Source organism: Anastrepha obliqua, chromosome 4, assembly GCF_027943255.1.
Source record: "Anastrepha obliqua isolate idAnaObli1 chromosome 4, idAnaObli1_1.0, whole genome shotgun sequence".
NCBI lineage: Eukaryota > Metazoa > Arthropoda > Insecta > Diptera > Tephritidae > Anastrepha > Anastrepha obliqua.
The window spans coordinates 101276455-101298877 of NC_072895.1; the positions used below are offsets into that span (position 1 = coordinate 101276455).

At 34.1% G+C, this 22423-nt stretch overlaps 1 protein-coding gene across 1 annotated transcript; it reads right to left on the minus strand.

Annotated features, from left to right (window-relative positions):
• Nucleotides 1-6041: 6041 nt before the first annotated feature.
• On the minus strand, nt 6042-17073 carry LOC129244306 (ALX homeobox protein 1). The gene is made up of 3 exons (XM_054881922.1): nt 16764-17073; nt 13054-13244; nt 6042-6239 (listed from the first exon to the last, which is right to left on the minus strand). Exons 1-3 carry the CDS (start codon nt 17071-17073, stop codon nt 6042-6044), a joined length of 699 nt encoding a protein of 232 aa, XP_054737897.1.
• Between the last annotated feature and the right edge of the window lie 5350 nt (nt 17074-22423).

The following is a 22423-nucleotide window of genomic DNA, read 5'->3' on the forward strand; positions in this document are numbered from 1 at the left end:
TATATGTAGTTTCATTGCTTGGGAAAAGTAGGCATTAGAGAAGCAAAAGAGTAGCGAATGTAGGCTCCCACGACAGTCAACAAGAACTGTCTCTTTAGCAGTACTCCTCAAAAATTTTTAGAGGAAATGCTTTACGTTGTTATAATGAAAACAAAAACTGTAGTGATTTAAGACGGAGTTCTAATAGAATAATCGGCGTCAACGACGACGAAATCATTCGCCACACAGAAATGTGTGCCCAAGAACTAAAAGTTTTTATAAACAGTAAAGCAAGAAACAGTTAAAAGTTGATCTTAAGTAAAAGCTCAATGTTTGATTACTACATTAATTGCAGCAAAAGAACCTTTTGGTTCGAATCGACGGCTGCGAATTGCTTTTGCTGCAACTTAAAGAAATCGACCCATTTTGAAGCGGATGGTAACTGATGACGAAAAATTTTGAAAAATTGGTCACATACGAGAAAAGCTGAAAAATATCGTAATGAAATTACAGTGAGCTGGCCCAAATGATCGCCAAGTCTGGATTGACGGCCAAAAAGAGTTTATTTTGTATTTGGCGGAGTTAAAGGGAATCATCCATCATGCGCCACCAGATTAAAGCAGATTATTGAGCAGTTGCAATCAGAATTGGCAATAGGAAGGGTGTTGTGTTCTATTAAGACGTGCCAGAAGCTTCGTGGGCTTGGCAATTTTTATCGTTTCAAGCATTTTCAAAATTATATACATATATATAACTGAGCTCAAGGGTGTCTCGTGAAGGCAAGCCGGTCAAGCTTTTCACCAATAGGCAATAGGAATAAGAAGCTCTTCAAACGCGAATGGACAAAAGTTAACGAACAAACCTAAATAGAGATTGTATAATATTTCTATTTCTGGAATGCAGAATGTAGAATCTGTAGAATTTATTTGAAGGACCTTGGTTGGAGTGCACTGGGAGTATGAAATACTCAATTATACTTGTAGAAAAAGGTTTTTCTAATTTCGATCACCCCTCGGTAGGCAATGGCAAACCTTCGAGTACATTGTTGTCAGGAAAAAGTTTCTCGTATTTTTATGCAAAATTTCGAATTATCGAAAAAAATACAAACATTTTGGTATGCAAATTTGTATACTTAAAAATATTTGAATCTCGCCCAGGGACTCCTCGTAAGAGCATCTTTCATAGTATTTGTTTTGAAAACAAATGTTAAATCTCAGATCGGAAATGATAATTTTTTTTTGAAAAAATGAGAACGAATTTTACTTCAAATTAAATACTTTCTGTTTTTGGAAAATTTATTTATAAAATTATATACATATTTAACCCATCTTCGGCCGCTACAAGAATTCGACATAATTTTTCCATTTCCTTTTTAGTCAGTGCTTATAGGACCATAATCAAGAAAAATTAAAAAAAAAAAAAAAATTCTGACCATCGGTGTTTTAGATATGGACTGGTCGAAAACTCGACCACTGGCCAAAAATCGTCAAATATATTAAAAAAAATGCAACATTTATGAAAAAAATTTAGCACACGAAGTCAATTTATTTCATTTTATTTCAAATACAAATATTTTTTTGTTGTTTTATTGATAGAAAAGTCAGCTTACAAATTTTTATGATAATCATCAAAACATTTAGTATGTAAATGAATATTGCATTTTTTGCAAGTAAAAATAGTATGTTTCTTGCAAAATTTACACCGAAATTTGTTTTCAATGCTTCTCATGACGGCGTGTACCCTTTCATTGATCCGAGGAAGGTTCGATGGACCTTCATCTCCTTGTTCGTTTTCATACTCGTCCTCGTCCTTTTCGTAATTCAGTAATTCTGTTGTGACTTTATTCTATAATTTGCCACCGCATTATCAGAGATCCACACCACCCATGCCATGATTATACTCTTGAATAGCTTTTGGCTGCGTGATAGTGATAGTTTGTTTTTCCTTCCGACAATATCTTTTAGTGCTAATAATTGGATTGACTGTGGAGTTATTAGTTATAACATTGACTACAGCATTATCATTCCATCGAACAGTAAATATTTCTTGCTGATGATCAAGTAGTTGGTCAAATGTTCCTCGTATTTCTTTTTTTAAATTTCTCAAAGGAGAATCGCCCATTCTATTTTCGCGTATAGTTGCAAAAAATCGACGTTCGTTCAGAGGGCACATTAGATGGCATGAAGAGAAAAAAATTATCAAAGAAAATCATGTGGCACTCAGGGTCAGATACGTTGGCAAACAAGTCTAAGACTGTTTGTGCGCCTAGACCAATAGTTTTATCGTGAGGGGTTGCTGCTCCCCCGTACAATGAACTAGAAAATAAGTACCCACTTTCAGAGCACAAGCACCATGTTTTAAACCCAAACCGGATTGGCTTTCCCTTGATAAACATTTTGCAGGAGTGGCGTCCAAAGTATGGAATCATCTGTTCGTCTATAGAGAGATTACGGCTAAAGACTCCAAACTGCATAAACTTTTTGTTGAGAGCGTCAGTAATGGGACGAACTTTCGCAAAACGGTCTGCTGCGTTTAAATTCGTGTTGTAAGCGAGATGGAAAAACTGCTTAATTTTTTTAACCAATTACGACTCATAGCCTGCTTCACAATTGGAACTCCCATGTCCGGTCGAACAGACCAGTAGTGGTCAATGTGTGGCAAAGTATGGTACCCCGATAGGTACAATATTCCAATAAACCTACGTATTTCGATTGGCGTGATGTTAATTGGAGCATTGTGTTGGTTTGCATACTCATTTGTGAAAGTGGTAATATTTGTGATCAAAAAACAGATCATAGATCATAGGGGGATTTTGAGCCTACAAAATAGCGCAATTATATATACGTATACAAAAAGGATTGATTGCTTACCAATTTCAGAAAACATTTCTTCCAATTTGATTGCTTCCACATTTATTGCGGTCCTTGTGTATTGAAAATCTCTGGGTTTTCGCCATATGGGACGGGTAAAATCCGATTTACTCAAGCGAAAAACTCTAGAACTAAAAATCTTAGCGGAATGCCATCATTCCACCGCTGCATCCCTTTTAGGATAGTTCCGCCCTAGTTCGATATTAGACGAATGAGAACTAGTTCGATTTGTAGGTATTTTCTAATAGTCCCGTACCATCCAATATAGGACAGGTTCGATTTTGGAGGTAAGGTACTAGTGCTGAACTAGAATTTTGGTTCACTAGTAGTGATTTTCCCTGCAGGGGTAGTACCTTTCCTATACCACAAAGATAATCACTTCCATCTCTTTCAATAAGAAAAAAATATTGCTAGATTTTGTTCTATCCTACATGACAGTTCCTGGCCAGCGGTCGATTTCTCGACCACTAAAGTTTACGTCCATGAAACATTAAAAATTATCGCAATATCGATATGTTACTTTTTTGATTCTCTTAATTTCATCTTTTCTCTTCACAATAAATTAGTAACAATTATTTGTTTTTTTGTTTTTCATTATTTTTTCATCTGCACAAAAAACACGTAAAAATAGTGATAATTTCATTCTTTTACAAAAATCTGCCCTGAACCTTTTTTTCTAAAAAAATTATGCTCTGGAAATTAACTAAATTCCAAATTTAAAACTTGTGAAAACTGATCAATAAATTTACATTTAGTTTCTGAGATATTGGAGTCCGAAGTTGGTGGTCGAAAAAGCTGCCGAAAATGGGTTAAAACAATTATATATATTTTTGTGAAGTGCCTATTTTAATATATATATTTTAAAATTTTTTTGTATATTGTTTTTAAGGTTCTTTTTCTAAAATTCTTTTTCAATAATCTTATTAGGAATTTTTTTTGAAATGTAGAGTAAAGAGCCTCAAATTATCACTGAGTTCTTTATCTGCGCATTTTATGACTGCTGTAAATTTACAATACAATCCTTCTGGTCCAGAAAGAAACACAGGGTGACGGAGGTTAAAATTTATGTACATGAAGCTGAAGTTCCTGAAGGCATTATTGTTGAAGATCCAAGCCATAGTTATCGTTCCCCTCACGCTGTACAGAATGCAGAGGTGTGGCCAAAATTTGACCGTTGATCGGCTCCCAGCTTTTTTGAAGGTATCAGCTCATTTACTTACATCATGGGGATTGTGACGGTGATTTGTTTACGAGAAACCTGAGATTGTCTTGATTATATATGAAAACAAAATTAACACAACAGCTGCTCATGCTGCTTTCTTGGTGTCTGAAAAATTGCTGATTGGCCGAGTGTGTGAATGCGTGTCAAATGAGCGCGTAGAATTCTACTGCCGAGTCCCGAAGTTAATCTCAAACTGTTGCTTCGGAGGACTAAACCGATAGGATACTCGTACTTATATCACATAGAAATGTAGAAAACTAACATACTTATGGGATTATAGAAGTGTTCGCGCGGCTGATAATATAAGTAATAACAAGTTTGTGCAAATAAGTATGAAATTTGGTCTAATTGCGCTCGTTTATGCGAAATACTTTCAAGAAGAGAGCGCAATTTGACATTTATTAGCAAGAACGGCAAGCAGGAAAAACAGTTGATTGTGGCATATCATCGCAACTGTATCAACAAAACAATTTTAAAAATAGAAAACATAAAATTCAGAAACAAGGTTGTTGCTACTGCTATCATGGCAATAATTAACTTTTCATTCATTCGACAGGGACGATGATGAAGAAAATGGAATGTTGTTCGAACTTAAAAAAAAAAATCTAACTGAGTACGATTTGACTTTATGTGAAAATATTCCTAGAAATTCAAATAAACCATATGTGGAGCAAACAGTTCTGGCTTATACGGAAAACAGCTCTGACGTTAATGTCTTATCTCAAGAAGTCTTTTCGAAAAGTTTAGCCAAAAACTGTTGCTTAGTAGAATTATATAGCAATCTTCAGCTATTTTTCGGTGGTAGACTACCATTAAATATGACTCTCATTAAATATGTTTGGAAAATAAAATTTCTTCGTATAAATCATTTTCAGCAGCATTTTGTAGAACTTTCTGTCTATACTCCTCATCTACTCATATAAATTAACAAAATGCTTAAGCATGTTTTTTATTTCTTCTACTGTTGTTTTGGTTATTGGATCCCGTTTATAAATGTTTTGCTCTGTTCAATATGCAACCGCGGCAATCAGCTGCTATTGAAACTTGAAAGCTTCGGCAAATTTTGCGTTCGCATAAAAACTTGCAAGCACCTCTTTTTGAGACAGTTCAAGTATTCTCTCGTTTGCTTGCAATTTCTTACGGTCTTTTTGCATGAACAAAACTTATATTATGTACTGGTTACCGAATGTGTTACACTCGTATGAGAATTGCAGCTGCACTAAAGCGCCGGCAAAAGCTTCACCTCGGGTAGTACATGTGGTATACGCTACTTGGTGGTTTGCTTCGAAAATTCAATCGATTTTTAAAAAATATTTTATTCTATTTTGCAAATCTTTTGAAGGAAAATACAGAGAATACTAACCAGTTGTTAACGGAAAAAGAAACATAAAGAACCGCTTTGAAGTTCTTACTATAACAGTAAACACGTATGTAAAACAACCATTGAATATTCGCATAGGGACCACGAATTGAGTTTGAGTTTGAAATTGTGAGTAGGAGCTTCAGCTCAACTGCTACGTATGAATCCCAATATTTTTTTTTCCTTGTTCATTCCTCTCGGGAGCATAGGGCCTCGACAATATTCAGTTTTGCGTTGGTTTCGTTAATCTACAGGTATTTTGATTTCTGACAGGGTAGGTGATTAGCCTACCTACCCAATATATTGAGCTCAAATTAAACTTCAAAGCGTATGCAACCTTTATTTCAACTAGAAGCTATACTTTATAAGGCTGAATAATGTTAGTCTCGAAAAAATTGCGACTTGCTGCTACTTTTTTCGACTAAAAAATGCTTGAAAGTACCACTTTTGAGTTTTCTTTGATGCATAAAAGGTATTTATAATTAAATTGATATGTAAAGTTACATACTATGTACATATAGCACATAGAAAATTATATTTATGCACTCGCACGATTACAAAAGTCAATATTTATGTATTTAGTTCAGTAATACCACATCAACAGTTTTAATTATTTAATTAATTGTAAAGATTTCGAACTCGTTTCCGTTGAGAGAAGCGTCGACATCATAAATGGCGAAAGACATTTTGAACTCGATCCAAAATGGTTTTGCATTTGTTTTTGTGAAATTTCAGGTGTTTTCGTGCTTACAATATTAGCTTGTCGTTCTTGTTTTCGAAATTTCGCCCGTCTGTTTTGGAACCAAACCTGAAATAAAAAAAATGTGAATTATGTTGTTTTATAACGATTTTATCGAAATTTTCTGTAAGAGTATTATCTAGGAATATTAAATATATAGTCTGTGTCAGAAAAAAGGAACCGCGATTATTCATGAAGTATAAAAGATGTATATATATTTAAAATTTTTTTACATGAAAGTATGCACAAAACTACGAGTCGCAATTACTCAATAATCCGTGTAGCATTGTTGTCGAGTATAGCCTGGCATTTTCTCGGCATGCTTTGAACCAGCTTTTCAGCGTAGCTCATCGACAAAGAGGACTACATTTTGCGAACTTGACGCACGAGTTGCTTTAAATCGTGAACTGGCTTTCCGATAAGATGGGTTTTCATAATCCCCTACACATTTTCAATGGGGTTGGCGTCTGGGAACTGGGAAGCCAATCCATTACTATGACGCCATTTTCTTGTTTCCACAAAAATAAACGCTTCTCGCACTTCTCACTCATTTTTGTTTGGCTGCATTTACGGCAAAATTTCGAACGACACTAACCTCAGTTAGCACTGGCGTCGTAGCCCTTGAGTGGGACTATTACGCAGCAAAAGACAGAAAAAACCGGTTTTTTCTTCTGACACAGATATGTTTATATTTACTGCTATGTTAGATATTCACTTATGTATGTATATATATGAATTGAAATACAAAATACGAGGTGGCGCAAAATTAATCACCCTATCGAACATTTATAATTTTTGCAAATTACGTCGTAGATCAATCATATTTGACATTTGTGAACTAGTCAGCTGCAGTATACATAGAGACAAGCAATGGAGTGCGTAAATGTCAAAATAAAGATTCTCATTACTCAAAATAATTTTTTTTATCAAAAAAGTTATTTAAAGACCATATTAGATGATTAATTTTGCGCCATTTTGTAATTTTATGTAAAAAAAGGTCAAATTATAAATTTAAAACACGTAACAAAAATTAAGAAGACATATGTGTAATAAAACGCCTTCTCTAATTTACAAATTTATATTTTTTCAAAACGGAACAAAAGCCTGAACAGCTAGTTTCCATTAAAAACATGTTATTTGCAACTAATTTTTAAAAAAAAAAAAAAAAATGTCCAAACAAACTAACTCAAAAAAAATCCAATTTTGTTCCAAAACAATTAAAATTTTCTTTCAAACTTATTTTGATTAAAAAAAAAATTACTTCTTAAGGGGTCGCGGTGGTCTAGACCTCGAACAATAAAAAAATTAAAAACGATATTTAATTTTTTTTAATTTTAATAATATTAAAAATGGCGCTGAAGTTGCCCATCCTAAAAAATTAGACCTGGACGGTGTTGCCCATTTTGGCCCTTCTATTTATCTGAAACAGAAAAACCAGAAAAATTATTAATCAAATTACAAATCAAATTGAACAAGTTTGACAAAATGGCGCGGTTTTAAATTTGACACTCTAAAAATCGGGTTTTTTCAATTTTTTAATCAAAAAAATACGAAATAATTGGAATAATAATATGATTCTAGTAAGGGCGATGCCATTTATGATATTGTGTACGACATATTAAAATTTCAGATGATTCGGTTGAATAGTTTTTTTTTTTTGACAACACCAGGCCGAAAAAAGTCGTTTCGAGATAAATGAGTTTAAAGTTTGAGGTACAGGTGCGCGTGGACCGCTCTCTACCCAGTTAATGGGCTGTAGAAGCTATAATATTGGGAATCTTTGCCTGAAAATTTCACAGAATATTCTTAAAATACTATACTTTCGAAATATCGAAAAAAAAATTAAAATTTTTTTTTTTAATTTCTAGAGCACCGGGTCCGCTCAACTTAATTTTTTGCTAATATTTTCCAAAAAAAATTAAAAATAAAATAAAATAAAAATTCTTTAAAAAAATTAAATTTTTATTTCTTAAAAAAAAGATTATTTATTATAACTTTCTGTCAAACTCAATTTAATTTTTAGCTAACACTTAAAAATAAAAAATGTCCAAAAAAATTTAAATTTTATACCAAACCTATTAAAATTTTCTCACAAATTTATTTTGAATGAAAAAAAATTATTAGTCCTTGACTAAATTTCTTAGCACTCGACTAAATCTCAAAAAAACTAAAGTTGCATACTAAAACAATTGAAATTTCCTCACAAATTTATTTCGATTGGAAAACATTAATTAGTCTTTGACTAATTTGCTAATTCTAATTCTTTGCTAATCAAAAAACATTTTTTTAAATTAAACTCTGTTCCAAAACAAAATTCCTCTAAAATGTATTTTGTTTGAAAAAAGAAACAGAAAACTGATTGGATCTTGAAGATATAATTAAATATTTAAAAATCTAAATTTGTTATACAATAATTAATTAATAACGAAAATTTTCCATTAAAATCAATTTAATTTCTATCCAAAATGAAGAAATCCGAAAAAACCGAAATTTTATAACAAAGCAATTAAAATTTTGTCGCAAATTTATTTTGATTGAGTCCTTTTTGATTAGTCCTTGACTAAATTTTTTGCTAACATTTATCAAAAAAATATTATGTTTTAAGTAAACTTTGTGCCTTAACTATTAATGTTATTTCAAATATATTTTGATTGAAAAAAAAAATTAATTGGATCAATTTTTTTCACGCCGACTTTGCATTTTTTTCGCGAGTATCGCAAAAATTGAAGCAACTGAAGATTCCAGCAAATTATTACTTTAGCTAGTGTATCGAAAGCTTTGCTTTTTTTGTTCTTTAGTTTTTAGAAATTACTTCAAATACATGCCTACATACAATATATTGAAAAAATTCCTGCTCAGTCTCACGAACAGAAATTTTGACATTTTCATTAAAATGATTAACTTATCAAAGATGTTGATAACAGATGTTATTAGTGTATTCTGTACCATAGATTTTATGATAACACGAGTGTGTTTAAGTAGTGTGTGAGTGTGCCCCTTAGTGGGCTACCGCTTCAACCTAACCTAACTTATGTAAGTGTCGCATTAGCTATGCCAAACCTCTGACTATGGAGACTATACCAAAAAAAGAGCTGCTCACAACCGCAAAAAATTTGGGGAGAAGGTTGGCTTAAATCCCATAAATGGATGCGTGCACATAGGGGTGGGCCATTGGCTGGTTTCCTTTTTTAAAAATGATATAAAAACACGATGCACGATTTACAAAAGGTGGAGTTTTGTTTTTTTTTGCAAAATTTTGCTGAGAATATTTGGTTTTGGTACATAAACATTTTCGAAAGAGATATTTGGTTTGGTTTTAATATTTTCTTTTTTATTTCTTTTTCAAGTTTTTATGTATGTACCTGTGGAGCTTAACTAGAAATGAAATATTAACAAGTCTCCATTTCAAGAGGTTATTATTCACATTAGGAAGAACCCCACTCTTTAGAAAAAATCGACAGTGTTTGAATTATTATATTAATTTATTTATTTTAAAACCTCCGTCCAAACATTTTGAGATTTACGGAGCTGGACCAATTTCACTTTATTTTTATTTTTTATTAACGACTCGTGTTCATTTTTTAGAATCATTGTACAATTGCGAGGTTTGTTAAAAAATATCGGGAGTTTTGAATTTTCGCAGGTTACGTATATTCGATTTTCGATTTTTTTGTGGCGATATGTTGGTACTCATCTCTCTCACTCATGCCGACGAGTTCGGCCATTTTGAATGTTCAGTTAATTGTTGACAGTTGCTCTGCTTGCACGTGTTTCGACTCATCTTCGATCTTTACCTATTCAAAAAAGAAATTAAGTGCGCGGATGCATTCCGAATGTTGACTGTGTCATACGGAGAAGCTACTTTGGACCAAAGCAACGTTTATCGGTAGTACAAAATGTTCTCGGAAGGCCGAGAAGATGTGAATGACGAAAAGCGTGCCGGACGCCCGGGCACTTCAACAACATACGAAAAAATTGATGGAGTGAAGAAAATGGCATTGGCCAATCGTCGAATCACCGTTAAAGAAGTCGCTGAGGACCTAGACATATCGATTGGCTCGTTCCATTCGATTTTTTTCAATGATTTGAGCGTGAGACAGGTCGGCGCAAAATTCGTACCAAAACTGCTCTATTTCGACCAAAAGCAGCATCGCATGAACATTGCTAATGAGATGTTGGACTCTGTCCGCGATGACCCAAATTTGCTCCAGAGGGTCATAACTGGTGACGAATCGTGTGTTTGTGGTTATGACGTGGAAACCAAAGTTCAATCATCTCAATGGAAGCTGCCGAACGAACCAAGACCGAAAAAAACGTGCCAAGTTCGGTCGAATGTAAAAGTTTTGCTTACCGTTTTCTTCGATTGCAGGTACCTTGTGCATCATGAGTTCTTGCCACAGGGTAAAACGGTCAATAAGGAATATTACCTGCAAGTTATGCGCAATTTGCGCGAAGAAATCCGCCAGAACGGCTCCTGCATCACGATAACGCCCCTGCTCATACATCGTGGCTTGTGCGCGACTTTTGGCCAAATACAACACACTAATGATGCCACAGCCACCGTATTCCCCAGATCTGGCCCCCTGTGACTTTTTCTTGTTCTCGAAACTGAAGAGGCCCATGAAAGGACGACGCTACGCTACGTTTGACGAAATAAAGACGGCATCGAAGGAAGAGCTGAACAAGATAAAATAAAAATGATTTTTTCAAGTGCTTCAAAGATTGGAAAAAACGTTGGCACAAGCATATTATGCGCTCATGGGGATTACTTTGAAGGGGACAAAATATATATTAAGGCAGTAGTCTGCTTTACAGGCTTCAAAAAATCGACTTTTTTGTTTTGTTTTAAATCTTTTCCAAAACTATCCAAGAATATGTCTTTAAAATTCCAGAGGCCAATTCGACATATTTTCGAAGCTAGAGCAGTTTTGGTGGCCGAGCGTCGAGCAGGTGCGAATGCTCAGGCAGAACTTTAAAGCGCGTTTTCTCGAGTTTTCATTTTCACAAGTGTTAGAAAACGGTGCCGGCGATAGCAAAAAGAATATATGTCCGATCGAAAAAAACCAAAGTGATCTAGCTTCAGTATTAAATTATCTTCTATTTGAACTAAAAAAGTTGGACAAAAGTATTATTTAAACTACTTGTTTTGCAACTTAAAGTCAATTTTTTTTTCTTAAAAAAGTGAATTTTTTTTTCAAACTTCGAAAAAATTTGGAATTTTATAACTTCTTCGGTATTTTTTTAGTTCATAAAGAAAAGAAACTTATAAAAATTAAAAAAAAAATTTGGTTCGACTGTTTCAGATGCATCGCACGACCTCCATCACCGGCACCGATTTACAAGTGCAGACTCCAGGCGCTCCAGAAAAATACTTACAACTTTAAAAAATTTCAATATTTTTTAAAAATAAATATTGTTTTTTAAACCTTAAATATAGTACACTATCGTCTTAAAATTCCGTTTACCGCAATCATTTCCTTCCCTTTCAAAAAAAATTGCTAAAAAAAACGCTTTTTTTCGGCTTCTAAAGCAGACTACTGCCTTAAAGAATAAATAAATAATTTTTGAAAAAACACAAAATTCGCCAAATTTTTTAAACAAGCTTCGTATATAAAAGGATACTAATAAGCAATTTTCATTTGGCTTTTGTTTTATGAAGCATTTTACAATATAATGGCTATCCGCTCTCCGTTGAGCGATTCTAAAAGTCTTCGAGAAGAATTCAGTCGAAGTAAGCAGCTGCATGCAGCATCATTGACATGATTTTTTATACACTTTTTGGGAGCTATGGCAAATTGCTTCTTTATTTCAGTCCCAGTTAGTATGCCAAGATGACGATGAATTTCATAGTTACGTAGTATCGTTATTTTGATTCCATTGATAAAATGTTTACACATTTTTATGCAAACCATTTAAAAATTAACTTTTCAAACATCTAAAGTGATTTTTTGGAAACATATTTTTCAATTTTAATTATAAGAACTCGATTATTGGAGTTATTTTCAAATATGTCCTGCTTACACAAATTGCAATATTTTTTCGAAATATTTCGGCGGAATGCTTAAAATATAGTAAATTTTACAATTCCGCAAGAAAATATGTAACTTTATTTTGGTGGGGCACCCTAATGCATATTTAGAAATTATTCGCATACAACTCCATACTAACTTCTTCAGACATTTAAATTTTTGTATATACTAAGAAATTACAACGGAGTCGCGTCTTCAAAAACTGTTCACATAGCTTGTAGATTAACTATTTTTGGGACATAATTACGAGCACATACATACATAAGTTCAGGAGCATGTCCAAGCACTTAACTTAATTGAAAACAAAACATTGGCTTACACCACCTCTCATTTTTTCACCCTTAAACAATAATTTTATTTACAGTAAATATTTCCTATTGTCGGATTAGTTCATCTGCAATACTCCCCTATTTAATTGGCTGTGACTTGTTTTCAGATCTCGGCACGTGACTCTCAATAAATATATGTATGCACATATGTACATACACCTACGAAGATGTGTACATACGTATGTATTTACATGCTTACACACAAAATTTTCTAGACAGACAGCTACGTAAACGAAAATGAGAGATGATTTGTGAGCTTGGAAAAGTGAAAAATGATTCCATCTCATAATTAAAAAAAAAAGCAAAACGAAATTCCGCTGGGATTTGAACTCAGACATTTGAAAATATGCAAACAATAACAAAGCATGTAAGTAAATGAATATTTTATCTTTGAAGTGAAATTCGTAGGTTTAAATGAGATTAAAGAAATTGTGTGCGGCAATAAAACAATTTTATAATCAATTAAGCATTCTTTATGAGGATAAAAAGAGTGTAATTTTACAAAAGTTTTGTTTTCTGACCTACCTGTACGCGCGCTTCAGTAAGCTCTATTTTCATTGCGATCTCTTCGCGCGTATAAATATCAGGATAATGTGTCTCTTGGAAAATCTTTTCCAGCTCCTTGAGTTGCTTGGACGTAAATGTCGTTCTAACCCGTCGTTGCTTTTGTTTATCTTTGTAAAACGGGATGGGATTATAGCTGCTCGAAGACCAATCTGAAATAGGGCAAATAAATACCGAATCGAATTATGAACTGTAGCAAAAGCAAAGCAATTGTTAGAAAAGGAGATTTTTTCGTTCGGTGGTACTGCAGTAGCCAATTGGATGTGTGCGTCCAAGTTGGACATGAAACAATAAATGAGAGAAAAAGAGGTTTGCCAATAGTGTTCACCCCTCCGCAGGCAATGGCAATGCTCCGAGTGTATTTGAAAGGCATTTAATATTAACGGCTCTCACCTATTTAAGTTCATTGGGGAAAGCTACCCCTGTCTTGAGTTATTAATAGTCCCCTCATAGCTTCGGAAACATGATTGGAAAAGTACGTAAAATGTATTACATATTTTACTATTAAAACTCACAACTCAAATAATATTTTGAATAAATTATAAACGGATAAGCTCAGTTTTCAAACTCGTCTATTTTCTCGTTTCTAAATCAATTTTTCCTTTCCAATTTTACTAATGCAATCTTTCTCAGCGTGCATCTACTTAATAGAAAAATCCGTCATTCAGAATGACGGTAATCAGCGACTCGAAAAATTTCAGAGTGTTCAGTTCCATGGCACAGTGGTCCGGCGGCCGGACAAAATTCAATTTTTCAACATTTTTGAAATAAAAGTTTGATAATGCAGATGTTTTCTTAAATATTCAAGGCAGATTTCCTGAAAATATTACTTAATTTAAAAAATTATTCATTGTAGTTTTTTGACTTTAAACATGAAATTGTATGCAAATCGTACTTCATACAAGAGTTTCATTTTCATGTCTGCAAATAAATATTACCATTTGATTGTTAACCAAATATTGAAAAAAAAGATAATTGAATATATTAACGGAAACAGTAATAATTCTCTTAAGTTGTGGTACAAAATCCAATTTTTTTTTTTGAAATTTCAAAATTTTTCGAAAATTTTTTTTTAAAGATCATTTTTTCGAGTGGTCCACACCGGTCCACTTGAAATCAACATGAGTGATGTAGCCACATATTTCAGCTATGATCTCAAACTGAAACCTGTTGCGCAAAGTTGCGCAAATTAAAAATAATGTAGCATTTGTGCATTTACCCACAGGCAAAACCTTACATATGGCTTATGCAATTTTGTGTAAAAGACAGAAAAAGACATCACAGACCCCATCAGCATTAAGAGACAACTAAAAAAAAAATTGAATTAAAAAAACAAAATTTTTTTTTTAATAAGTATATATTATTAAACAGAAAAAAGCTCATCAGAAACCGAGGATTCTGAATCATAAAAATAAGATTAAAAATGAAAAACAAAAAACAATTAAATATCCAAAAAAAATTTAAAAACTAAAACAAAAAAATTTAAAAATTAAAAATAAAAAAAAAATTAAAAATTAAAAATAAAAAAAAAATTTAAAAATTAAAAATTAAAAAACAAAAAAATTAAAAAAAAAAAATCAAAAATAAAAAAAATCTAAAAACAAAAAAAAAAATGAGGAGAGAATAACCTTACCGTAAACCTTCACGTGGTACTCTCTGGGGTCGTGAAAAATGTAAAAATGAACTCACCAGCTAATTACGGAAGTAAAAATGTATTTATAGTATTCAATGAATTTAAAATTTGCTAAAACTAAGGTCAGATTCGTCATCACTGATCCTTAAAACCCCTAAATATATATTTTCAGCTTAATTAAATGAGTTTTTGAATTTTGTCCGCCAACGCCTTCTGGTCGGACCACTGTGCATGGGCTTAGCTCAACTTTTTATTTTAAGTCCACCATTTCGAATTTTGAAAAACTGAGATCGAATTTGGCCCAAAAACTTCGGAGTAGCTTCTCATAATAATTTACAATGCGATCGTAATCGTTGGATCTTAAAAGGTTAACTCTATTTTAATCAAATTTTTTTTTTATTTTTCTTCGAAACTTCGAAATGAATTTGGGTATATATTGAAGTCTCTAACATGTCAAGTTTTTGAGAAAAAGAATGGTAAAACACCCAAATGCACGTTTTTATGAGTTTTCAGTTTTCTCTAAACCAAGACGTGATGCGCCTTTTCGATCCCAGGAACGTGTTCAGCGCCTAAAAATATAATTACGAAAATAGTTAATTTCGCAAACTTGTATAATTCACACAACTGTTCTAACTGGCTGGAATTTCTCCATAAAGTTAACCTCACCTTGATACAGGCCTCTTTAAATTTGCTCTGATTTCTACTTCTTTTGAGAAAACTAGTGCTGAATTTCGCATTGCCGTTCCATGCCACGATGGAGAGAGTAATAAGGTAGCGCCGATCGTGGTTCCGCTACTTTGCTCTCAGCTAATTTCACAGAATTGCTGTATTTGACGTCGCATTGCGCAATTTATTCATGTGTTGTTTATGTAATTCATTCTTCTTTATTTCTTCTCTAACCAGAATCCCAAGTCACTGCACTTAAATGCATTTATATGTATGTATGTTACAGAGAGTTAGCGCTCAATGAATAGAAATCTGATTTCTTCTAGAGCTTCACATTAACTCCCTTGAGGAACAATGAGGGCACGCAATATAAATTGATGCAGTAGAGCCTAAACCTTGTCAATGATCGATCGATGTTAAGCAGGCAGAGAGATATTATATATTCTTTTATTTTAGTTATTCCGTGAATTGGAATCGTTGTCGCAATAGCACATAATTCATTCATTAAAACTGCGATTTGCGTTAAATTTCGTTCCTTTTCGACTTTTGTTTATCATTTCATTCGCCGATCAAATTCGCTGCAAATCTCAAATGGTTTATAAAATGGTCAACTGAAAGAATAGTAAACTTCCACTCTCCCTAATATAATCACTATATAATCTGGGCTCTGATAATTTTAGAAATTTTCATTTAAATCGCCTTTAATGTTCAGTGCATTCTTAAAATGTCTACAACTTGGTAAGACTTTATATATATGTACATTCTTTGTTGGTTGTTAGGCCGAGCTTCTCCTTCATTTTGTGGTGTGTTTCTTGATTTTTTTTCACAAATGGAGGAACCTCAGCTTTCGCCGTCTCCGAACGACAGATGCTTTTTTATGAGGAGCTTTTTCTTTGCAGAAATACACTCGTAGGTCTGCCATTGCCTGCCCAGAGTCGACGGCTATTGGAAAAAAAACTTTTTTTCATCATTTGGTGTTTCATGCCCGGGATTTCGAACCCGGGTACTATCGATACAGCGTTGCAACGCATTAAGTTAAATGCATAGTTGACTCAATGGATAATTGTTCGTATCTTCATAGAGTCGAAACTCAACAACCACACTTTCATACACAAAATATGAATCACCAAATTTCTTTGCTAAAATTTGAATTTCCAGTAAGCTAAAAAATATGTGAAAAAACCAATTTAAAGGGTTTTTAAGAAAAATTTCACTGCAGAAGACTATTACTGGGCAAGTATGTCTATTGAAAATGATGTATTGAAATTTTAAAATAAAAACTAAATAACTTTTTCCCACGCTTCAATACCATTTCACTTTTTTTGTGTTAAAATAATATTTCTTCATTTTGTTAAATATGCATTCCACTCACCTAAACCACGTTCGTAATCATCAGAATTATATCCGAAATATATTAACGAACCACTTATTTCTGATTTCGAGCTCACGGTCGTATCATGTTTGAGCGATTCTGTGCGATATTTTTCACTTTTCGGATGGCACAAAGTTGTAGGACAGTCTGTAAATTTGTTATTTTCAATAGAGATTCTATCAAAAGATCGCAAATAATTTTCTGTATTTAAAAAGAAATTCGTCTGAGGGTTCATTTTATTTTCCAAAACACTATTATATTTTAAAAACATTAAGACTTTTCGCACAATTTTCAAAAATATACAATTCATTGATTAATTGATAGTACATTTATTATGTATAAATATTGATGTTTATGATTATTTATTGTTATTATCATTTTTTCTTAATAAAAACTCTAGCGTAAGATCATTTAAAAAATATGATGAAGTGCCTTTGCCTAAGTTTATACAAAATATTAGCAAACTTGTATTCGTGGAAGTAGTAAAACAATTACTGTGATGTATAATAAGAGCGTTTCTGTGATAACGCTACACACACACATTCAAACAAAACACATTTGTGGGTGTTAACCAATTTAGCATTGAAAATAAGGGTGAAAGTTGAAAGTTTTCCTTGCACTCTACAGCAGGTCGAATTAAGTGCAAAAGTGACAAAGTGAGTTTGGTTGATAACGAATGGACCATACAGCTTCGACCCATCTTCTTGTGAACGTTGGGACATTTTAAGGATTACAAAAAATGTGCTAAATAGATATGTGCACAGGTTCGCGAAAACAATGGTGCGTGTCTTTTTTGAATATTTCTTATTGCGAAATCAAACTTATTTTAATGACATACATTTTTCATAGGGCACAATAAGATTGCTAGATACTGAAATGCAAATATTAGTGATTTTTTGATATATTTTTTGACAACCAGCAGTTCGAGTCATATACCTTCTGCTCAAATATGAACGAGACGTTATCAATAAAACGGTCCGCGGATGACATATGGCAAAAATAAATTTTTTGTTTTTTGGTAGGACTGTTATAAGCTTACATGGCAAATTTCAGCATGATATATCACATAGTTTGTTTTCTGTGCTACTGCAAACAAGTCAAGCTCGAGTGTGTTCTTCGAATTTAACGATGGAAATTCAAGTTGAACAAAGAATTTGTTTGAAATTTTGTTATTCCAACAAAATTTCGGCTTCAGACGCCTTAAAAATGTTGCAGACAACCTATGGGGACTCTGCTCTATCGCGTGCACGTGTTTTCCAGTGGTACAAATCGTTCAAAGAGGGCCGTACATCGGTTGAAAACTTGCCTCATGAACGTCATCCAGCAACATCAGTAAACGACGAAAACATCGGAAAAGTAAAGGAAATTGTGCTTGAAAATCGCACAAATCGCAAAATCGGTTAACGCTGAATATTATTTAGACGTTTTAAAGCGTTTGCGCGAGGAAAGGAAGGAATTGTGGGACAACAAGTAATGGTTCTTGCATCACGATAATGCACCAACTCATACATCACGTCTTGTTCGCGATTATTTGAACAAAAATAATGTTAAATCGTTCCGCAAGCACCGTATTCGCCTGATATGGTTCCATGTGACTTTTTCCTGTTTCCCAAGCTCAAGTTGCCGCTCCGTGGAAAACATTTTGAGACAATTGAAGTCATAAAAGAGAATTCGAAGAACACACTCGAGATTGACTTGTTTACAGTAGCACAGAAAACAAACTATATGACATATCATGCTGAAATTTGCCATGTAAGCTTATAACAGTCCTACCAAAAAACAAAAAAAAATATTTTTGCCATATGTCATCCGCGGACCGTTCTATTGATAACGTCTCGTTCATATTTGAGCAGAAGTATGCTCACTATGATTCTTACTGAAGGCAAACAATTCAGACGCATTGAAATTTTTTTCTTACATATTTTAATTTTATCTTGCGGCTGCTTTTGATAAATTTTTTGGGTTAAATAAGAGCCGCAACAACAAGTAGGTCGTCTTCAAGGATAATAGATTACCAGGTTTAGTCTTCAGCTATGAGAAATTGAAGCGCGTAACTTCGGCTACCACGTCACCGGGTACTCGGCAGCAGAATTTCGCCCGCTACATGAGCAAAAACTATGTTGATTTTTTCGTATGTCACCAACACAATCTCAGTTTTTTCGTAAACAAACCGCTTTGATGACCCAGGTTACGTCAGCCAATCAGCTGATTCTTTCTTTCTGGATATGTAGGAGTTCAAACTGCTACAATATCCAGAACGTATCGTATCTTCTGAATGGGCCTGATTTCTTCCAACGAAAGCATATTTACAAAGAAAACCATATATTTCATTTAACATTCAATTTGCTCATGTTTCTCAAAAATAATGGAAAAAGTGCTGCCGCTTTTAATACCCAGTGAAAGTTCATAAATGTAAAGTTCGACAGATAAATGTTTCATTCTTGTGACTAACTTAGTAAGTCTCCAGATGGGCCACCTACTCATTTTCTTCATGGCGTCAAAGTCGCTTAGCACAAAAGTTGTTCTGGGTTCTCAGGGTATTTATGAATGCAGTACTGTGGCTGCGTAATTATAGGGGCCTGTAGAGGTCATTAAAATTTCTGGCTGTCCGACATAATGTAGAATAGTTTCGGAGAAATGCCCCTCGGAGGAGATTCACTAATACCTAACCTCTATGTATTGTGTTAATTTCGTCTTTACAAGTTTGTTTCAAACACTCCATACCCGATATTTTAATTTTCCAACTTTCATTCAAAACTTCAGACTTAAAATATTATTAATTTTTTTATACACTTCAAACATACTTATGTATGTAGATATAGGTTAATATGGCAGTATATGCATAGAAAAGTAAAACCAAATGTAGTATGCAAGCATGTTCTTGTATGCCGATTATGTCGCAATTGTATCTATATTTTATGGGAGGCGCTACTTGTTTTTGTACGCATACAATTCAAACATGCACAATGTACATACATAAAAACGCATTGTCGCTGTATCGTTATATCTACATTTATTACCATCACAAATTAAATCCTACCTTTTTTCTCACTACCACAAAAAGTCACATACAACAACAAGCCTATGAGAAATATGCTTCATTAAACTTTGTTTACATACAAGTGTTTGTGTGTACATTATCGGGGGAAGTCTGTGTTTGCTGTTAATTAACGAAAAAAGGATAATCACGGTCTTGTTATGCAATTTACAAGAACCAAAAACTAAAATAAAGCCAAATACATACATAGATATGACCTCAAGTTTTGGCGAAAGTTCTTCATTAATTTTGTATAAATAACTTTACACTCAAAACTGCATAACACAACTTGTACCCTGGTGCATCCATATTCGATGGACGGACATCCATATATGTATATACATATGTACGTAAGTATGTGCATTCAGACACAACTACACCAATCATGTGTAGAATAAAATAATTGTGTGAAAAATATGCATAATCTGATGGTATAGGTTTAACAAAAATTATTTTTATGAGGGTGGTGTGTTAGCATGTCATGGACCAAAGTACACTGTAGGAAAAAGTACTGAAAATTTGCACTGAAAACAAAAAATAAGCCTTGATATACTACTCATATTATATTATATAATAGGACTATGAATAAGTTCCTTGCGGTTTTACAACAGATGGCGTAACTTGATTATTATTCCATCGATCCACATTTCCAAACATTCATTGGAGAGCTACTGTCGTAAGGCACAAACGTCAGTATAAGTTTTTTATTTGAAGCGTAAACAACAATATTTTTACCACACTTGAAAATGTCGAATTTCGTGCCAAATAATGTGTTTTTGCGGGGAATTTTTTAATATGAAGAAAAAAGCAGCCGAAAGTCATCGTATCTTGGTGGAAGTTTATGGTGAGCATGCTCTAGCTGAGCGAACGTGCCAGAAGTGGTTTGCACGCTTTAAAAGTGGTGATTTTGGCTTGGAAGACGAAGAACGCGAGGGTGCGCCGCCAAAGTTCATGGATACCGAATTGGAGGAATTGCTCGATCAAGATCCGGCTCAAACGCAAGAAGAGGTTGCAAAAACTTTGGGAGTTGATCAATCAACCATTTCCAAACGTTTAAAAGCCATGGGAATGATCCGAAAGGTAGGCCATTGGGTGCCGTATGAATTGAAGCCAAGAGACGTTGAACGCCGTTTTATGGCATGCGAACAACTGCTTCAACGGCACAAAAGAAAGGGTTTTTTGCATCGAATTGTGACTGGCGATGAAAAGTGGGTCCATTACGACAATCCAAAACGTCGGGCAACGTATGGATACCCTGGCCATGCTTCAACATCGACGTCGGCGCAGAATATTCATGGCCTGAAGGTTATGCTGTGTATCTGGTGGGACCAGCTGGGTGTTGTGTATTATGAGCTACTGAAACCGAATGAAATGATTATGGGGGATGTCTACCGACGACAATTGATGCGTTTGAGCCGAGCACTGCGAGAAAAACGGCCGCAATACGCCGATAGACACGACAAAGTTATTTTGCAACATGACAATGCTCGGCCACATGTTGCACAAGTGGTCAAAACATACTTAGAAACGCTCAAATGGGATGTCCTACCCCACCCGCCGTATAGTCCAGACCTTGCGCCATCCGATTACTATCTCTTCCGATCGATGCAACATGGCCTGGCTGACCAGCACTTCCGTAATTACGATGAAGTCAAAAAATGGATCGATTCGTGGATTGCGGCAAAACCGACCGAATTTTTCACAAAGGGAATCCGTGAATTGCCAGAAAGATGGGAAAAAGTAGTAGTAAGCGATGGACAATACTTTGAATATTAAATTTGTAACCATTTTACGTCAATAAAGTTTCAAATTTCGAAAAAAAACCGCACGAACTTATTCATAGTCCATTATATCGGATGTTTTTTTAGCTGCATGAGAACTATCAATATCGACAACTATGGTTTGACAGCTGAGAATGGAAAACTGTGTTGACAATTCTGTTGAGTAAGATTTGGCTAATAGCCAATCCGCCATCCAATCTTATGTCGCCATCTCTTTGTGTAAAGGAGCAGTGTCTTGCTGAAAGATGTATGTGTTGTCACCACGTACATTATTAATCCAGATCCCTAATATGTAGCAGATTTCACTCGAAATCCTTGAGTAAAAAAGTGGCCGGAAACTTCGTGTGCTTGACAACAGGAACCTCTGTAGGATTGGAACATAGCCATCTGTCATTTCTGCGGTTAGTCTTTTGGTCTTGATCAAACTTATTTTCGTCAGAAAAAACCGTAACATATCAGGCATTTCAGGGGTGTTTAATTTTGTTTAGAAGGTGTTTTCATCAGATAACTCGCTGTTCTCGTGTTTGCTCCTACATAAACTGTCTTCTGCGCATAATATAGGATTTATACCGGAGATCTTCATAAACAATTCGATGGATTAGATCCTCAGAAACATTAAGCTCCCTCGCAAGTGCACCTATTGATTTTGAAGGGCTCTCGTCAATGATCGCTTCTACTTGTTGAATAAATTCTGCAGATCTCGCGGTGTCAGAACGTTCCTCGTGCTTTTATATAGCCACGAGGAACTGTTGTTTTCTATTCCGATATATGTTGAATATGACGCCTAAATATCTTTATGAGAAATTATCTTTCACAAAATCGTCTTGCGTGAATGACCGGAT

Bases quoted from the DNA above. Each gene is read 5' to 3' on its own strand.
- LOC129244306 (XM_054881922.1), bottom strand. From the start codon at position 17,073: ATGAATTGTATATTTTTGAAAATTGTGCGAAAAGTCTTAATGTTTTTA. The intron at 13,245-16,763 runs GTGAGTGGAATG...GCCCTATTTCAG, and splicing joins TGATTACGAACGTGGTTTAG to ATTGGTCTTCGAGCAGCTAT. The intron at 6,240-13,053 runs GTAGGTCAGAAA...TTTTTATTTCAG, and splicing joins TTACTGAAGCGCGCGTACAG to GTTTGGTTCCAAAACAGACG.